Source organism: Moschus berezovskii, chromosome 12, assembly GCF_049115385.1.
Source record: "Moschus berezovskii isolate FMDL1 chromosome 12, NW_MosBer_1.0, whole genome shotgun sequence".
In the NCBI taxonomy this organism is placed as follows: Eukaryota; Metazoa; Chordata; class Mammalia; order Artiodactyla; family Moschidae; genus Moschus; species Moschus berezovskii.
Genome location: NC_142471.1, coordinates 9,436,192 through 9,452,674, shown reverse-complemented (window position 1 = coordinate 9,452,674; position 16,483 = coordinate 9,436,192). Strand labels below are relative to the sequence as shown.

The window sequence follows — 16,483 nt, the reverse complement described above, 5'->3', positions numbered from 1 at the left end:
ACAACTGGGACTCTCATAAAAGTCATGAGAGATATAACCTTGGCATAATCACCCCACAAATGTTAGCAACTCCTATTACATCATTATTATTGCATGGCTAATAAAAAATAGAGCTAGGATTGAAACTCTGAAGGTTGCTTTCTATACTCTATAGGTCCAGTGGGTTAAGAAAAAGCATCACGGAAGCCTGAAGCTCTCAGCTCTGTTCATGTTGGGCAAGAGGCAGGAATGGCATGTTTGCAGGTTTAGAGATGAACTTGAATGTGGCAGAGCAAACACAATAATCAGCGAAAACATTTACATGGAGATCCTTTCAGATGGGGAATAAAAAGAAAAATTAAAAACTTTAACCTATATGCTCAACTGAATTCCTTTCTTTTTCAAAGAATGTAGCTGCAACCCTTCCTAAAATGAGAACATGTGTGACTGAATCACCCAACTGGTGGGAACACAGGGTGTGGACATGGTGGTGGCGGAGGGAAGCTGGAGGAAGGAGTAAGTCATGCATGCAAGCATGCGATCTAATTTTTTTTCCCCAAACTTTAAACATTTTATTTTGTAATGGTGTATAGCCAATTAACAATGCTGTGGTAGTTTCAGGAGAACAGCAAAAGGACTCAGCCATACATATACATGTGAGGATTCTCCCCAAAGCCTTCCTCCCCTGGCACGTAACACTGAGCAGAGCTCCATGTGCTATACAATAGTCCGTGTTGGCTAGCCAAGGTATTCAAGGGACTTCCCTGGTAGTCCTGTGGTTAAGACTTCGCCTTCCAACAAAGGAGGCACAGGTTTGATCCCTGGTTGGGGAGCTAAGATTCCACGTGCCTCAGAGCCAAAAAAACAAAACATAAAATAGAAGCAATACTGTCACAAATTCAATAAAGACTTTAAAAATGGTCCACATCAAAAAAAGGTGCCCACTCTTGCCACTATTATTCAACATAGTTTTGGAAAACAGAGCCATGGCAGAGAATAAAAAGAAATAAAAGGAATCCAGAAGGAAAATAAGAAGTAAAACCCTCACTGTTTGCAGACAACATGATATTATACACAGAAAATCCTAAAGATGCCACCAGAATTACTAGAATTAGTCAATGAAAATAGTGAAGTCACAGGATCTAAACTTAATATACAAAAATCCCTGCATTCCTATTCACTAACAATGAAAAATCTGAAAGAGAAATTAAGGAAACAATCCCATTCACAAATGCAACAAAAATAATAAAATACCTAGGAATAAACCTATCTAAAGAGACAAAAGACCTGTATGCAGAAAACTATAAGACACTAATGAAAAAAATCAAAGATGACACAAGACATCTTGGATTGGAAGAATCATGTTCTTGGATTGGAAGAATCAATATTGTGAAAATAATCATACCACCCAAAACAATCTACAGATTCACTGAAATCTCTATCAACTATCAATGGTATTTTTCACAGAACTAGAACAATTTCACAATTTTTATGGAAAGACCTCAAATAGCCAAAGTAATCTTGAGAAAGAAAAAGAGAAATGGAGGAATCAACCTTTCTGACTTCACACTATACTACAAAGCTACAGTCATAAAGACAGTATGGTACTGGCACAAGAACGGAAATACAGACCAACAGAATAAGATAGAAAGCCCAGAGGTAAACCCATGCACCTATGGGTACCTTGTCTTTGACAAAAGAGGAAGAATAAAAGAATATACAATGGAGAAAAGACAGCCTCTTCAATAAGTGGTGCTGAGAAAACTGGACTGCTACATGTAAAAGAATAAAACTGGCACATTTCCTAACACCATGCACAAAAATAAACTCAAAATGGATTAAATACTTAAATAAATGTAAGTCCAGAAACTGTAAACCTCTTTGAGAAAAACATAGGCAGCATACTCTTGGACATAAATCACAGCAAGATCCTCTTTGACTCACCTCCAAGAGTAAAGGAAATAAAAACAAAAATAAACAAATGGGGCCTAATTAAACTTTAAACCTTTTGCACATCAAAGGAAACCATAAACAAGATGAAAAGACAACAGTCAGCATGGGAGAAAATAATTGCAAATGAAACAACTGACAAGGATTAATCTCCAAAATATATAAGCAGCTCATACAGCTCAATATAATATCAGAAAAACAAACAGCCCAGTCAAAAAATGAGCAAAAGACTTGAACAGGCATTTCTCCAAAGAAGACATACAGGTGGCCAATAAACACATGAAAAGATGCCCAATATCATTAGTTATTAGAAAAGTGTAAATGAAAACTACACACCAGTCACAATGGCCATCATCAAAAAAAATCTACAAACAATAAAAATTACAGAGGATGTGGAGAAATGGGAACCCTCCTCCACTGTTGGTGGGAATGTAAATTGATGCAGTCACTATGGAGAACAGTATGGAGATTCCTTTAAAAACTAGGAGTAAAACAACCATATGATCCAGCAATCCCACTACTGTGCATAGACCCTGAGAAAAACCTCAATTCTAAGAGAAACACGTACCCCAGTGTTCACTGCTGCACTATTTACAATAGCCAGGACATGGAATCAGTCTAGATGTCCATCCACAGATGAATAAAGATGTGGTACACAAATAACAATGGAATATTACTCAGCCATAAAAAAGAATGAATTTGAGTCAGTTCTAGTGAGGTGGATGAACCTAGAACCTATTTAAACAAAGAAAGGCAGAAAGAGAAAAACAAATATCATTTTTAACATTTATATATGGAATCTAGAAAAACAGAACTGATGAACCTATCTGCAGGGAAGGAATGGAGATGTAAATATAGAGAATGGACTTGTGGACACAGTGGGAAAAGGAGAGAGCAGATGAATGGAGAAAGCAGGATCAGCATATACACAGCATCACCAATTCAATGGACATAAACTTGGGCAAATTGCGGGAGACGGTGAAGGACAGGGAGGCAGGGCATGCTACGGTCCACAGGGTTGCAAAGAGTTGGACACAACTTGGTGACTGAACAACAATAAAGTGTAAAACAGAAGTTGCTATATAACACAAGGAGCCCAGCCTGGCGCTCTGTGATGACTTAAGATGGGTGGGGTAGGGGGAGAGGAGGGAGGCTTTAAGAGGGAGAAGATATATGTATAATTATGAGTGATTCTTGTTGTATGGCAGAAACCAACACAACATTGTAAAACAATCTTTCTCCAATTAAAAAATAAATTAAAAAAAACAAAAATGGTCCACATTGAAAAAAAGTCTTAAAAAATAAACAAAAAAGTATTCAAACCTTTGAGGAAAAAAAAAATCCCCAAAGAAATATGTCTTTGGCATCAGCAAAATGGTGAGTAGTTTATCAGGAAGGTAGCTCAGTTGGTCAAGAATGCACCTGCAAGGCAGGAGACTGGGGTTCAATCCCTGGGTCAGGAAGATCCCCTGCAGAAGAAAATGGCAGCCCACTCCAGTACGCTTGCCTGAAAAATCCCATGGACAGAGGATCCAAACGGGCTACAGTCTGTGGGGTCTCAAGAATCAGACACGACTTAGCAACTAAAATCATTACCATCAACCAAAATGATCAGTAAATACCATATGATTTACATGTCTTTGTACTTCTATCTCCTCCACTGCCCATGTACACAAGAGTTTAAGGAGATAGAAATAAGAAAGGAAAGTTAACATAACAACAAAAGAAATGCCCTACCTCCGCCCACCCTGGTGTCCTTCATCAGAGTTGGTTTGGCATTTCTCTACTCACTGCAGATCTGACAATGGAGTGTGCCCCAACTTGTCCTATTTTCAAAAAAGGTCTAAGCATTTTTCCAAGAGGCCTCTAATGTATTCACTTTTCAAATCAGAAATATGAATTGCTTTCAATCTTTAAGAAAGTTCACCATTTACCATAAAACAACTCCATCCCCACACAAATTCTGATAGCTTGTTAAGAGTCATCATATACATAACAGACAAAAGGTTTTTTAAAAAACTCTAAACAAAACACGTAATTTTTTAAATAAGAAGCTTGACCAACTTACTCTGTAATTTATGTGGAAGACTAAAAGCCCAGAAAGAGCTAAGTTAACTTTAAAAAGTAGAAAGAGACGACTTGGCCTACAAAATATTATTATATACTACAAGATATTATAAAATAAGGAAAGTAAGATATAGAATATCTTCTCACTTAGCCCATGGCAAGACATCTAAAGACTTAAATAGATCAACCTATAATTTTTTTTTAAAGTAAATTTGATTACATAAAAACAAAGGATTTCTGTCAAATGAAAGTCACCACTGACAAAAGTAATAAACAGATAATCAACTGAAGGAAGAGTCTGCAATGTCAAACTGAAAGGTACTGGGACTTCCCTGGTGGTCGGTCCAGTGGTTAAGACTCTGTGCTTTCACTGCTGGGGGCCCAGGGTTCAATCCCTGGTCAGGGAATTAAGATCCTGCAAACCACACAGCACAGCCAAAGGAAGGAAAAAAAAAAACCTGAAAGAGACTAAAATTTATAATATACCAGGAGCTCCTACAAATCAGTAAGAAATTAAACAGAAAAATGGGCAAAAGATGTGAATAGGCAAATCAAGGGAGGGAAACTGAATACTCAACAAGTGTATGAAGAGACGCTCCAACTCTAAGCCATCAGAGAGACATGAGTTAAAACAAGACAAAAGCAATACATATGCAATGGGTGGGCGGTAATTAGAAGACTGGATAATACCAAAGAAAATCAGAACCCTTACTTTTTGGAACGTAGACAGATACAGTCATTCTGGAGAGCAACCTAGCAGGAGTCAATAAAATTAAGCCTGTGGAAAACTCAACAGTCTCACAACTGAGTGTATTTCCCAAACAAAGGCTCCACCGATGCATAGAGAACACATCAGAGGATATTAGAAAAGTCGCAAATTGGAGACAACCCTGGGAAATGGCAAAGTCAAATGTGCAGGATGCTTGTGTGTGGAATACTACTGAGTGGTAACCAGATCGATCTACCACTGCATTGCTCTATTGATTGAGTGAGGAAGTCAGAAATGGCTAACTACTGCGATTCTATTTATATAAATGAAAAATATATACATAGACGAGCGTCTACAAGGAAATGTAAAAATATGATGAAATACGTGAAACAGGAGCAAGAGAATTGTGAACAGAAAATAGAGGTAAACGGGAACACATATTAAAACAAATATGAGTGGGAATTATAACAGTTGAATACAAAAATCCTCTGCAATTGAGGTCCTTAAAAATCCAATGCTTCTACCTTTTCCATGTCCTTACTTACCGTTTGGGGGATAACACAGGATTTAAGGTAAGAGAAACTAAAAAACCCTCCTCCCATGTGTATTGGTATAATCATTCACTGTTCTAATCTTCATGGATTCCCCAATGTTTTCCAGTAGGAGATTAGCTTTCACTGGCTTCTAATTACCACTGCTCCTCCAGAACCTTGTTATGACAGTAAGTCACCTTAACAATTCTTCCCCTTGACAGGGTGAGCAGACATTGAAATGTCGCTCTTCCATAAGCAGCTAAAAAAGTGGTATTTGTCTGTATTCAGTTCATTAGGTCTAAGAACATTCCATACATTTTACTCCTAACTAGTTAGGTTCTAAATAGCAAAGATTCTCCCTAACATCTTTCACAACTGAACATAAAAATATAGCTTTGCAGGTCCTTCAATTATCTGATTAGTTACAACACTGTCTGAGAAGTATTTTTATGTTTAAGATATATATGTGTGTGCTCAGTTGCTCTAGTCCTGTTCAACTCTTTGTGACTCTATGGACTTGTAGCCTGCCAGGCTCCTCTGTCCATGGGATTCTGCAGGCAAGAATACGGGAGTAGGTTGCCATGCCCTTCTCCAGGGGATCTTCCCGACCCAGGGATAGAACCCGAGTCTCTTGCATCTCCTGCATTGCAGGTACCACCTGGGATGATATATATACATAACAGTCTAAAAGAGAAAGACACAAGGAATATCCTTGTCTAGTGAGCCTAAGAGATCACAATGTTTTTCCCAGCTTGAGAGGACGTAGTCAATGTACTTTACTTGGGTGATTTTTTTTCTACCCATTAATGTTTTATTTCCCAGCAATGACACCGTGATTCATAGTAAATGCTCCAAAGAGTAAAAAACATGGTATTAACTGGTTAAAGGACCAATTAGATGTTGAGGTGGATAAATCAGACAGTATCACCTTTAAGAACCATCCTAAATAATGGCTCTTTAAGACAAGAACCATCCTAAAGACAAGATGATGCCATAAACCAATAAACCCCAAATACACATGATTTTAAGTAATATATGTCAGGAACACATTTACTCTGTACACAGAATGATCCCATGCAGCTCTGATTTACTTAGGACTCCCACATCCACTGCACTAACTGGGAAAAACACAGAGCAAGGAAAAGAATTTTTCATAGGCAAATGATCCCAACACTTTTCTCAGCAGTTTCCTGACTTGACTATATTAAAGACTATCTTACTACTACCCTGTAAGTCCCTTGCAAGACACTTCATTTCTGAATCTCTAACTTCCAGTTTGCACCAACTTGCTACATTTTGGAGACACCTCTTTGCCTGTGCAATATTCCACTTCTGAAATATACTATTTCCCCTTTAATTCTAATGAAACCGGGAAGGATTAGAAACGTGTAACCATCTATTTCTGCTTCATTGACTATGCCAAAGCCTTTGACTGTGTGGATCACAATAAAGTGTGGAAAATTCTGAAAGACATGGGAATACCAGACCACCTGTCCTGCCTCTTGAGAAACCTGTATGCAGGTCAGGAAGCAACAGTCAGAACTGTACATGGAACAACAGACTGGTTCCAAATAGGAAAAGGAGTACGTCAAGGCTGTATATTGTCACCTTGCTTATTTGACTTATATACAGAGTACATCATGAGGAACGCTGGGCTGGAAGAAGCACAAGCTGGAATCAAGATTACCGGGAGAAATATCAATAACCTCTGATGACACCACCCTTATGGCAGAAAGTGAAGAGGAACTCAAAAGCCTCTTGATGAAAGTGAAAGAGGAGAGTGAAAAGGTTGGCTTGAAGCTCAACATTCAGAAAACAAATATCTTGGGATCTGGCCCCATCACTTCATGGGAAATAGATGGGGAAACAGTGGAAACAGTGTCAGACTTTATTTTTTGGGGCTCCAAAATCACTGTGGATGCTGATTGCAGACATGAAATTAAAAGACGCTTACTCCTTGAAAGGAAAGTTATGACCAACCTTGATAGCATATTAAAAAGCAGAGACATTACTTTGCCAACAAAAGTCCGTCTAGTCAAGGCTATGGTTTTTCCCGTGGTCATGTATGGATGTGAGAGTTGGACTGTGAAGAAAGCTGAGAGCCGAAGAATTGATGCTTTTGAACTGTGGTGTTGGAGAAGACTCTTGAGAGTCCCTTGGACTGCAAGGAGATCCAACCAGTCCATTCTAAAGGAGATCAATCCTGCGAAGGACTGATGCTGAAGCTGAAACTGCAATACTTTGGCCACCTCATGCGACGAGTTGACTCACTGGAAAAGACTCTGATGCTGGGAAAGGTTGGGGGTGGGAGGAGAAGGGGACGACAGAGAATGAGATGGCTGGAAGGCATCACCGACTCTGTGGACATGAGTTTGAGTGAACTCTGGGAGTTGGTGATGGACAGGGAGGCCTGGCGTGCTGTGATTCATGGGGTCGCAGAGAGTCGGACATGACTGAGCGACTGAACTGAACTGGCTAAGAGCAATTCACTGGCTCATTTACTTACTCTTTCATTAATCATTTATCACCTGAGTTCCAGACAACATCTTACAGAAAAACCTGAACATTTTGGCCAACCCAATACATAGTAGTAGTAAGCAACAATGAAACTAAGCAATCTTTACACACTATAGTTAAAACTTTTCTCTCAACAAGTATTCGCCAGCCCACAACCATGGCCTGAGGTCACGGACACTCAGTCTTAAGGCCTAACCCTGAGATTCAGGAATTTCCAGTTTTATTCATCCAAGAGCTTCACTAAGACTGGACCTCAATAAGTAAGGGTTTTTAGGAAGTTAAAACTGATTTTCATCCAACATACAGGCTCCCTACATAAAGAGAAGCAGGAATAATTCTGAAGTCTTTCAGGTCTGGCTCAGAGCTCCTTCAGGGGCCCAAGGCTTGATTTAACCTTATTGACCTGGTGTTCAGCTGTGGAGGTGAGCCTTGGGGTCAGCAAGCTGAGCTAGATTCAAACACTTAACAATCTTCCTTTCATCTGCTGTAAAAAGATCACTATTCAAACTATTCTAAATCTTCAGGGGTTTTTGCTCCAGATATATTCAGATAAAGGAGAAATCACATACTTCCTTTTAAATTACATGGGAAAAGGAAGGTCAGAAGTCATCAGTAAAAAACACTGTTCAAATACATAAATGATACCCCTATGGGAGATATAGGTCTCACTAAAAAGCAAGAGTGATAAAATGTTTCTTAGTCACATATCCACCTGTTTCATGAATAATTCTAATGGTCCCATTTATCAGGACCTTAGAATAAAAGCAGAGTGACAATATACAACCTTGACATACTCCTTTTCCTATTTGGAACCAGTCCTTGTTTCATGTCCAGTTCTAACTGTCACTTCCTGACCTGCATATAGGCTTCTCAAGAGGCAGGTCAGGTGGTCTGGTATTCCCATCTCTTTCAGAATTTTCCACAGTTTATTGTGATCGACACAGTCAAAGGCTTTGGCATAGTCAATAAAGCAGAAATAGATGTTTTTCTGAAACTCTCTTGCTTTCTCCAAGATCCAGCGGATGTTGATCTCTGGTGCCTCTGCCTTTTCTAAAACCTGCTTGAACATCTGTAAGTTCACGGTTCACATATTGCTGAAGTCTGGCTTGGAGAATTTTGAGCATGACTTTACTAGCGTGTGAGATGAGTGCAATTGTGCAGTAGTTTGAGCATTCTTTGGCATTCCCTTTCTTTGGGATTGGAATGAAGACTGACCTTTTCCAGTCCTGTGGCCACTGCTGAGTTTTCCAAATTTGCTGGCATATTGAGTGCAGCACTTTCACAGCATCATCTTTCAGGATTTGAAATAGCTCAACTGGAATTCCATCACCTCCACTAGCTTTGTTCATAGTGATGCTCTCTAAGGCCCACTTGACTTCACATTCCAAGATGGCTGGCTCTAGGTGAGTGATCACGCCATCGTGATTATCTTGGTCGTGAAGATCTTTTTTGTACAGTTCTTCTGTGTATTCTTGCCACCTCTTCTTAATATCTTCTGCTTCTGTTAGGTCCATACCATTTCTGTCCTTTATCGAGCCCATCTTTGCATGAAATGTTCCCTTGGTATCTCTAGTTCTCTTGAAGAGATCTCTTGTTTTTCCTATTCTGTTGTTTTCCTCTATTTCTTTGCACTGATCACTGAGGAAGGCTTTCTTATCTCTCCTTGCTATTCTTTGGAACTCTGCATTTAGATGCTTATATCTTTCCTTTTCTCCTTTGCTTTTCGCTTCTCTTCTTTTCACAGCTATTTGTAAGGCCTCCTCAGACAGCCATTTTGCTTTTTTGCATTTCTTTTCCATGGGGATGGTCTTGGTCCCTGTCTCCTGAACAATGTCACGAACCTCCATCCATTCTAAAGGAGATCAATCATGGGTGTTCATTGGAAGGACTGATGCTAAAGCTGAAATTCCAATACTTTGGCCACCTCATGTGACGAGTTGCTGCTGCTGCTGCTGCTGCGAAGTCACTTCAGTCGTGTCCGACTCTGTGTGACCCCATAGATGGAAGCCTACCAGGCTCCCCCGTCCCTGGGATTCTCCAGGCAAGAACACTGGAGTGGGTTGCCATTTCCTTCTCCAATGTGTGAAAGTGAAAAGTGAAAGTGAAGTCGCTCAGTCGTGCTTAGCGACCCCACGGACTGCAGCCTACCGGGCTCCTCCATCCATGGGATTTTCTAGGCAATAGTACTGGAGTGGCTTGCCATTGCCTTCTCCGTGCAACGAGTTGACTCACTGGAAAAGACTCTGATGCTGGGAGGGATTGGGGGCGGGAGGAGAAGGGGACGACAGAGAATGAGATGGCAGGATGGCATCACCGACTCGATGGACATGAGTTTGAGTGAACTCCGGGAGTTGGTGATGGACAGGGAGGCCTGGCGTGCTGTGATTCATGGGGTTGCAAAGAGTCGGACACGACTGAGCGACTGAACTGAACTGAACTAGAATAAAACGGTCACTAACAGTGGAAACAGTGTCAGACTTTATTTTTCTGGGCTCCAAAATCACTGCGGATGCTGACTGCAGCCATGAAATTAAAAGACGCTTATTCCTTGGAAGGAAGGTTATGACCAACCTAAACAGCAAATTAAAAAGCAGAGACGTTACTTTGCCAAAAAAGGTCCATCTAGTCAAGGCTATGGTTTTTCCAGTGGTCATGTATGGATGTGAGAGTTGGACTGTGAAGAAAGCTGAGCGCCGAAGAATTGATGCTTTTGAACTGTGGTGTTGGAGAAGACTCTTGAGAGTCCCTTGAACTGCAAGGAGATCCAACCAGTCCATTCTAAAGGAGATCAATCCTGGGTGTTCATTGGAAGGACTGATGCGAAAAATGAAACTCCATACTTTGGCCAAAGAGTTGACTCACTGGAAAAGACTGATGCTGGGAGGGATTGGGGGCAGGAGGAGAAGGGGACGACAGAGAATGAGATGGCTGGATGGCATCACCGACTCGATGGACATGAGTTTGAGTGAACTCTGGGAGTTGGTGATGGACAGGGAGGCCTGGCGTGCTGTGATTCATGGGGTCGCAGAGTCGGACCCGACTGAGCAACTGAACTGAACTGAGCTCACCCCTGAAAAATTTCAGAGTTATGGAATTCCTGAGCTGAAGATCCTTATCTGTCACATCTACTGTTATGTCCTTGTTACTGATTCTCTTGTTTCTTCATTTGCTTCTTCATACCTCACAAGTTTTAATAGGTATATTTGTTCACAAATTACAATCAGGGAGGGCATTAAAGACCTAGGGCTCATTGTAAAACTGAAAATATTGATATACTTAATTCTTGTGTTAGTTTTCTTTTTCCTCATTTTTAATGTGAGAGTCACCAACATCAAAATCACCTGGAATTATTATTACCCCTTATCCCAGTTCAGTTCAGTTCAGTTCAGTCGCTCAGTCGTGTCCGACTCTCCGCGACCCCATGAATCACTGCACGCCAGGCCTCCCTTTCCATCACCAACTCCCGGATTACACTCAAACTCATGTCCACAGAGTCGGTGATGCCATCCAGCCATCTCATTCTCCGTCGTCCCCTTCTCCTCCCGCCCCCAACCTTTCCCAGCATCAGAGTCTTTTCCAGTGAGTCAATTCGTCTCATGAGGTGGCCAAAGTATTGGAGTTTCAGCTTTAGCATCAGTCCCTCCAATGAACATCCAGGATTGATCTCCTTTAGAATGGACTGGTTGGATCTCCTTGCAGTATAAGGGACTCTCAAGAGTCTTCTCCAACACCACATCCCAACCTACTGAATACCCGCTAATCTATTCGAACATAGTGATTTTACACACACTAGAGTTGGCAGAACTACTGTTGTAACCTCGAAGTGGAAAATAAAAGGTCAATGCAGTTTTAAATAGCTTTCTGGGCTTCCTTATTTCTCAGCACCTGAACTTTCTTTGGCTTAGATGCTCAATAAACATATTGAATAAAAACGTTCAATCATGCATAACTTCTATAAGGCCCGGACGGTACATCAAACTGAAAAGTTTCGTTACCCTGGTGCTCAGAATGTTTCTGGGGCACCGGTCGGGGCGTGCTTTGTGGATTTGATGGTTTGTCTACCTGGGGAGGAAGCCGGGTGGGTGGGGGAGAGAAGGAACGCAGGCAGCGAGGAAACAGGGGACCTCAGGGTTCGCACGTTCAGAGGCGCCGCCCGCCCCGGGAAAGCTAACCAGGTGTCTCCGGGTGGTAACTGAATCACCCTAGGGATTAGGAGGTAATAAACCACCGAAGCGCGGGGAGTGGAGTTACCAGACGGCGTCAGGTCCTGGAGCGTGGGGGCCATGCTGCGGAGTCCTCTCCTCCTCGGGCCGGGGGACTCGGCCGAAAAGACGCACCCTCCACACGTGACTGCCCAGAGTCACTCCAGCCAGCGCCCGGCCAGGAGTTCACAGAAGGTCGGGATCCCAGGGACACTGAGGGGCCTCCCCGCAACCAGACCCGACAGCGGGGCTTCAGTCAGGGCCCGAGCGCCGCGCGGCGCTGACAGGAGGGCCCCCTGCCCAGACCGCTGCTTAACACGTGCTTTCTTCTCGGTCACCTGGCCTGTCCTCGGCAAAGGCCCGGTGGCTAAAACAGCGCGACCGGAGGCCGAGTCGAGAGGAGGACGCGGGCTGGACCCGAAGAGGAGGACGACGTGGCGGCCGCGGAGCTGGGCCAGGGCTCGCAGTCCCCCGTGGGTTTGGGTAACTCAGAATACTGTTACTCTGCGCGCAATCCAGCCTCGCGGTGGGAGGTCCCGCCCCTTCAGGCCCGCGATTGGTCTATAGGAGCTCGTAGCGACTCTATTGGCTGACCGATTCAACCACTCACATGAGGCTTTGCCGCCCCCCTCCCCCCCCTCGGGATTTCTGGGAGATGTAGTTCAGGATCCCAGGTACCCCTCCGAGGAGTTGAGCATCTCAGTCCGACGTCTGAAAGTGTGGCCACCAGTGGTCTCCCCAAATTTAAATCCTGGTACGAAGTTGGCGCTGACTTCAAAATGTATTAATGATGTCAAGAGGCTGATACTTGAAGTCTGGAAGAGTAGGTACTAGTCACGCTTTACTGTTAACTGGCTTTGGGCAAGATAATCTCAGGCTCCGCTCTACACTTTATAAAATAGAAAATGATAGGGTGATGATAATTACTATTTTACAAGGTTGTTGTAGGGATTAGTAGTAGGATTGTGTGAACGTGCTGGGAAACTCTGAAGTACATATATGCATGTTAATTGTCACTTTTTGACAATAAACATTTATTAAGCACACACTATGTGTCAGACTTTAGACTACACACTTGAAATGCAAAGACAGACAAGCTACATCATATCCCCACCTTTCTCTTAAGAGGGAGAACTCACAATCTGATTAAGAATAATAATTTAACAGAAAAAAAAAAAAAGAATCACATGTAGTGTACCAAAGAAACTCAGAACCCCAAGGGTGTTGGGGGAAGATTTCAAAGGAGAAGCTGAGTTCTAAAGAGAAAGTATGTGCCAAGTTAAGGCCATTTTTGTAGAGATAAACTAGTGGGTAGAAACAGCACTTGAGAGAATTTGAAAACAAAGGACAGCTGTGTAAGATGAGATGGCTGGAAGATATCATCAGCTCAGTAGACGTGACAGGGGAACCTGGCGTGCTGCAGTCCATGGGGTTGGAAAGAGTTGGACAGGACTTAGCGACTGAACAACAACAACCAGTTTCGTGGAAGACAATTTTTCCATGGCCCAGGGGGCGGGGTACGGTTTCAGGGTGATTCAAGATTATTACGTTTATTGTATATTTCTAATCTGATGCCATCGTTGATCTGACAGGAGGTACTGATCCTCGGTCCAGAGTTTGGGGACCCTTGGCCTAGAGGGTAGGACAAATGATAATCAAGTATATCTTTATAAAGCAAGATTAGTACCCTGGAGGAGGATCTCTATAAGCTAGTGTCTGTCATCATCCTTGTTTACTGATAAGAAAACCAAAGTAAAGAGAGGTTGGCTGATCAGAGGGCAAGAGTGCAACGCTGTTTACAATTCATTGATCACAACCAGTTGCAGATTTCTTTGTTTCTTCTCCACCCCCACTGCTTCACTTAACTAACCTAGAAGAAAAAGGCAGGAAAAAAAAACAGAAGTTAAACAAGCTGCCCAAGGTCACACTTCTAAGAGGTGGTAAAGCTGGACTTCAAACCTGGGGAAACTGGTTTCAACATTCCTCCTGTTTATCACTAAGCCTTAACACTTCCTTTGAACAGCTGATGAAAGAGCCCCGTTTCCAGAAATATGGACACACCAAATTGCTTGCAATTTCCATTGTTACTCAGATTCCCTGGCCTTAATTTACAGAATAAAGTGAGATTATAAAATGTTGCCTCACTGTTAACATTAAACAAATGTTATTGTCATTCATGAAACCCTGGAATCTTAAATATTCTATATTTTCAATGGGAGAAAATCCTACTTGGCGTTTGGGGACAGATAAAACTTTAATGTTTACAGGGTTAATGGGGACTTCCCCAGTGGTCCCTTGATTAAAAATCCACCTGCTAATGCAGGGGACATGGATTCGATCCCTGGTTCAGAAAGATCTCACATACCTTGGAGCAACTAAGCCAGTGCTCCACAACCACTGAAACCCATGCACTCTAGGGCCTGTGTGACACAACTTGGGAAGCCTCTGTGCCTGAAGCCTGTACTCTGCAACCAGAGAAGCCACCGTAACGAAAAGCCCACGTATTGGCCACTAGAGAAAGCCCTCATTCCCTCAACTAGAGACAGCCCTCACCACCAAAAGACCCTGTGAAGCCTAAGAGAAATAAATGAATAAAGAGTTGGGGCTTCCCTGGTGGCTCAGTGGTAAAGAATCCAGCTGCCAATGCAGGAGACAAGGTTTCGATCCCTGAGTTGGGAAAATCCCCTGGAGGAAGGCATGGCAACCCACTCCAATATTCTTGCCTGGAGAACCCCCAGGGACAGAGGAGCCTGGTGGGCTACAGTCCGTGGGGTCGCAAAGAGTCAGACATTACTGAGCGACTAAGCAGAGCACATATGCAGATGATAGGCACTAAATAAGCTTATTTAAAAAAAGAAAGTCTTATTTTAGGACAGACTTTTTCTGTCTTGGTCTTGTTATATAGCCACAGCAACATTTAATACCTGGCACAAGGTGGCATGTGACTAAACAGTGTTCACAAGGGTAAATTACTGGAGAAATATTGCAGTCACCATTTTTTGGACATTATCTGATGAACACTGCTAGCACAGCTTCCATAGCAGACTTTTTACTGGCAGAAAGAGGGGGTTTTTGTTTCTTTGTTTTGTTTTGTCTTAACCAGGATGTAACTTGAAAGCTATAATCATTCTCTAAAATTGGAAATATGATTCCTTTATTTGCCAATGGTAAGATAAATCTCCCAGGTGGTGCCAATGGTAAAGAACCCACCTGCCAATGCAGGAGACAAAAGATACGGTGGGGTTTGATCCCTGGGTGGGGAAGATACCCTGGCGGAGGGCACGGAAACCCACTCCAGTATTCTTGCCTGGAGAATCCCATTTGCAGAGGAGCATGGCGGGCTACAGTCCATAGAGTCACAGGATGTAACTGGAGCAACTTAGCACACACACAAGATAAATTTCACTAGTGTTAACACTAAATAAAGCAAAATATTCCCAAGGTCAAGCTGACTGTAACTTGATTAAAGTTATTAATCTTGGTAAAGAAACACCTGCCTCTCAGCAACTATGGGAGGGTGGGACTGAGTATTGGTTAGGAATGGAGGCGTAGACCAAGGAACTCAGGAATGCTCACCTGGCTGCTGAGATCTTTAACCCTGTTCCTGAGATGAAGGTGCAGCTGGTGTCTGTAATGGAGATTGTGTATCTTCTGCTGTAATGTCTGGACAACACTAGTTTTCAAAGTCATTCAAGTATTGCCTGTTTTTCTAGAAAGCTAGTCTTTCTCTGGTGACAGACAGCCATGTTGGGATTGCTGTTCCCCTTTCAAGTGTAGAAGTACTATACCTGGTGTGTGATTACGGATACCCATGTATAAGGATCATGTACTTCTAATAGTATTTGAGGTGGTTTTTACACTTGGCCAGCCAACTGGTATTAAGAACCTTAATATAAATTATCAAAACCATCAATTTGGATGTCACACAGAAATGAACATTAAAATTAAATAATGTATTTTTTCTTCAAGTAAATATTTAATCACCAATTATTCAATTTGTCAAAAACCATTAATGTGCAGTGCAAGGTTAGTTCTGTGTATATTCAATCTTGGATTTCTTTTAAAATTAGGAACTAAATGAATTTCAAAGAAACTGTAACCTACACTGTTCAGATTATCAAAGTGTATAATTAATATTGATAGCAGAAAATTCTATCAAATAAATGCCAGTTAAGTACCTAAAGTGGATAGGCACCATATCAGATGCTTTGGGGATACGTAAAGATGTTCAGAATAGGATTTGCTCCCCAAAGATCCTGCAAGACAAATTATGAGTGAATAAGACAAAGTGGATCATAATAAATGGAATAACAGAAATTCAAGGGGAAAGCTAGTGACTAGAGAAAAGAAAGAAGTTCATTCAAAATATGAAAACCCAAGAAATTTATGTAAAGAGATAGATTTGGACTACAATATAAGAAAAAATAATGGACCTATGGGCTAAATGTTTGTGTCCCCTCCAAATTCATATGTTGAAACCCTAATGCTCGTTGGTAGTAGGGGCTTTGGGATGTGGCTAGGTCATG

General features: G+C 41.9%; 1 protein-coding gene across 2 annotated transcripts in view; it reads right to left on the bottom strand.

The window, feature by feature from the left end:
• MTR (5-methyltetrahydrofolate-homocysteine methyltransferase) overlaps positions 1–12,463 on the bottom strand; it is a 126,629-nt gene extending 114,166 nt beyond the window's left edge. For both annotated transcript variants that reach the window (XM_055425744.2, XM_055425745.2), the window contains exon 1: positions 12,007–12,463. In XM_055425744.2, the coding sequence (XP_055281719.2) occupies positions 12,007–12,040 (34 nt within the window). In that variant the 5' untranslated portion in view covers positions 12,041–12,463. The remainder of the gene's footprint in view (positions 1–12,006) is intronic.
• Positions 12,464–16,483: the final 4,020 nt, after the last annotated feature.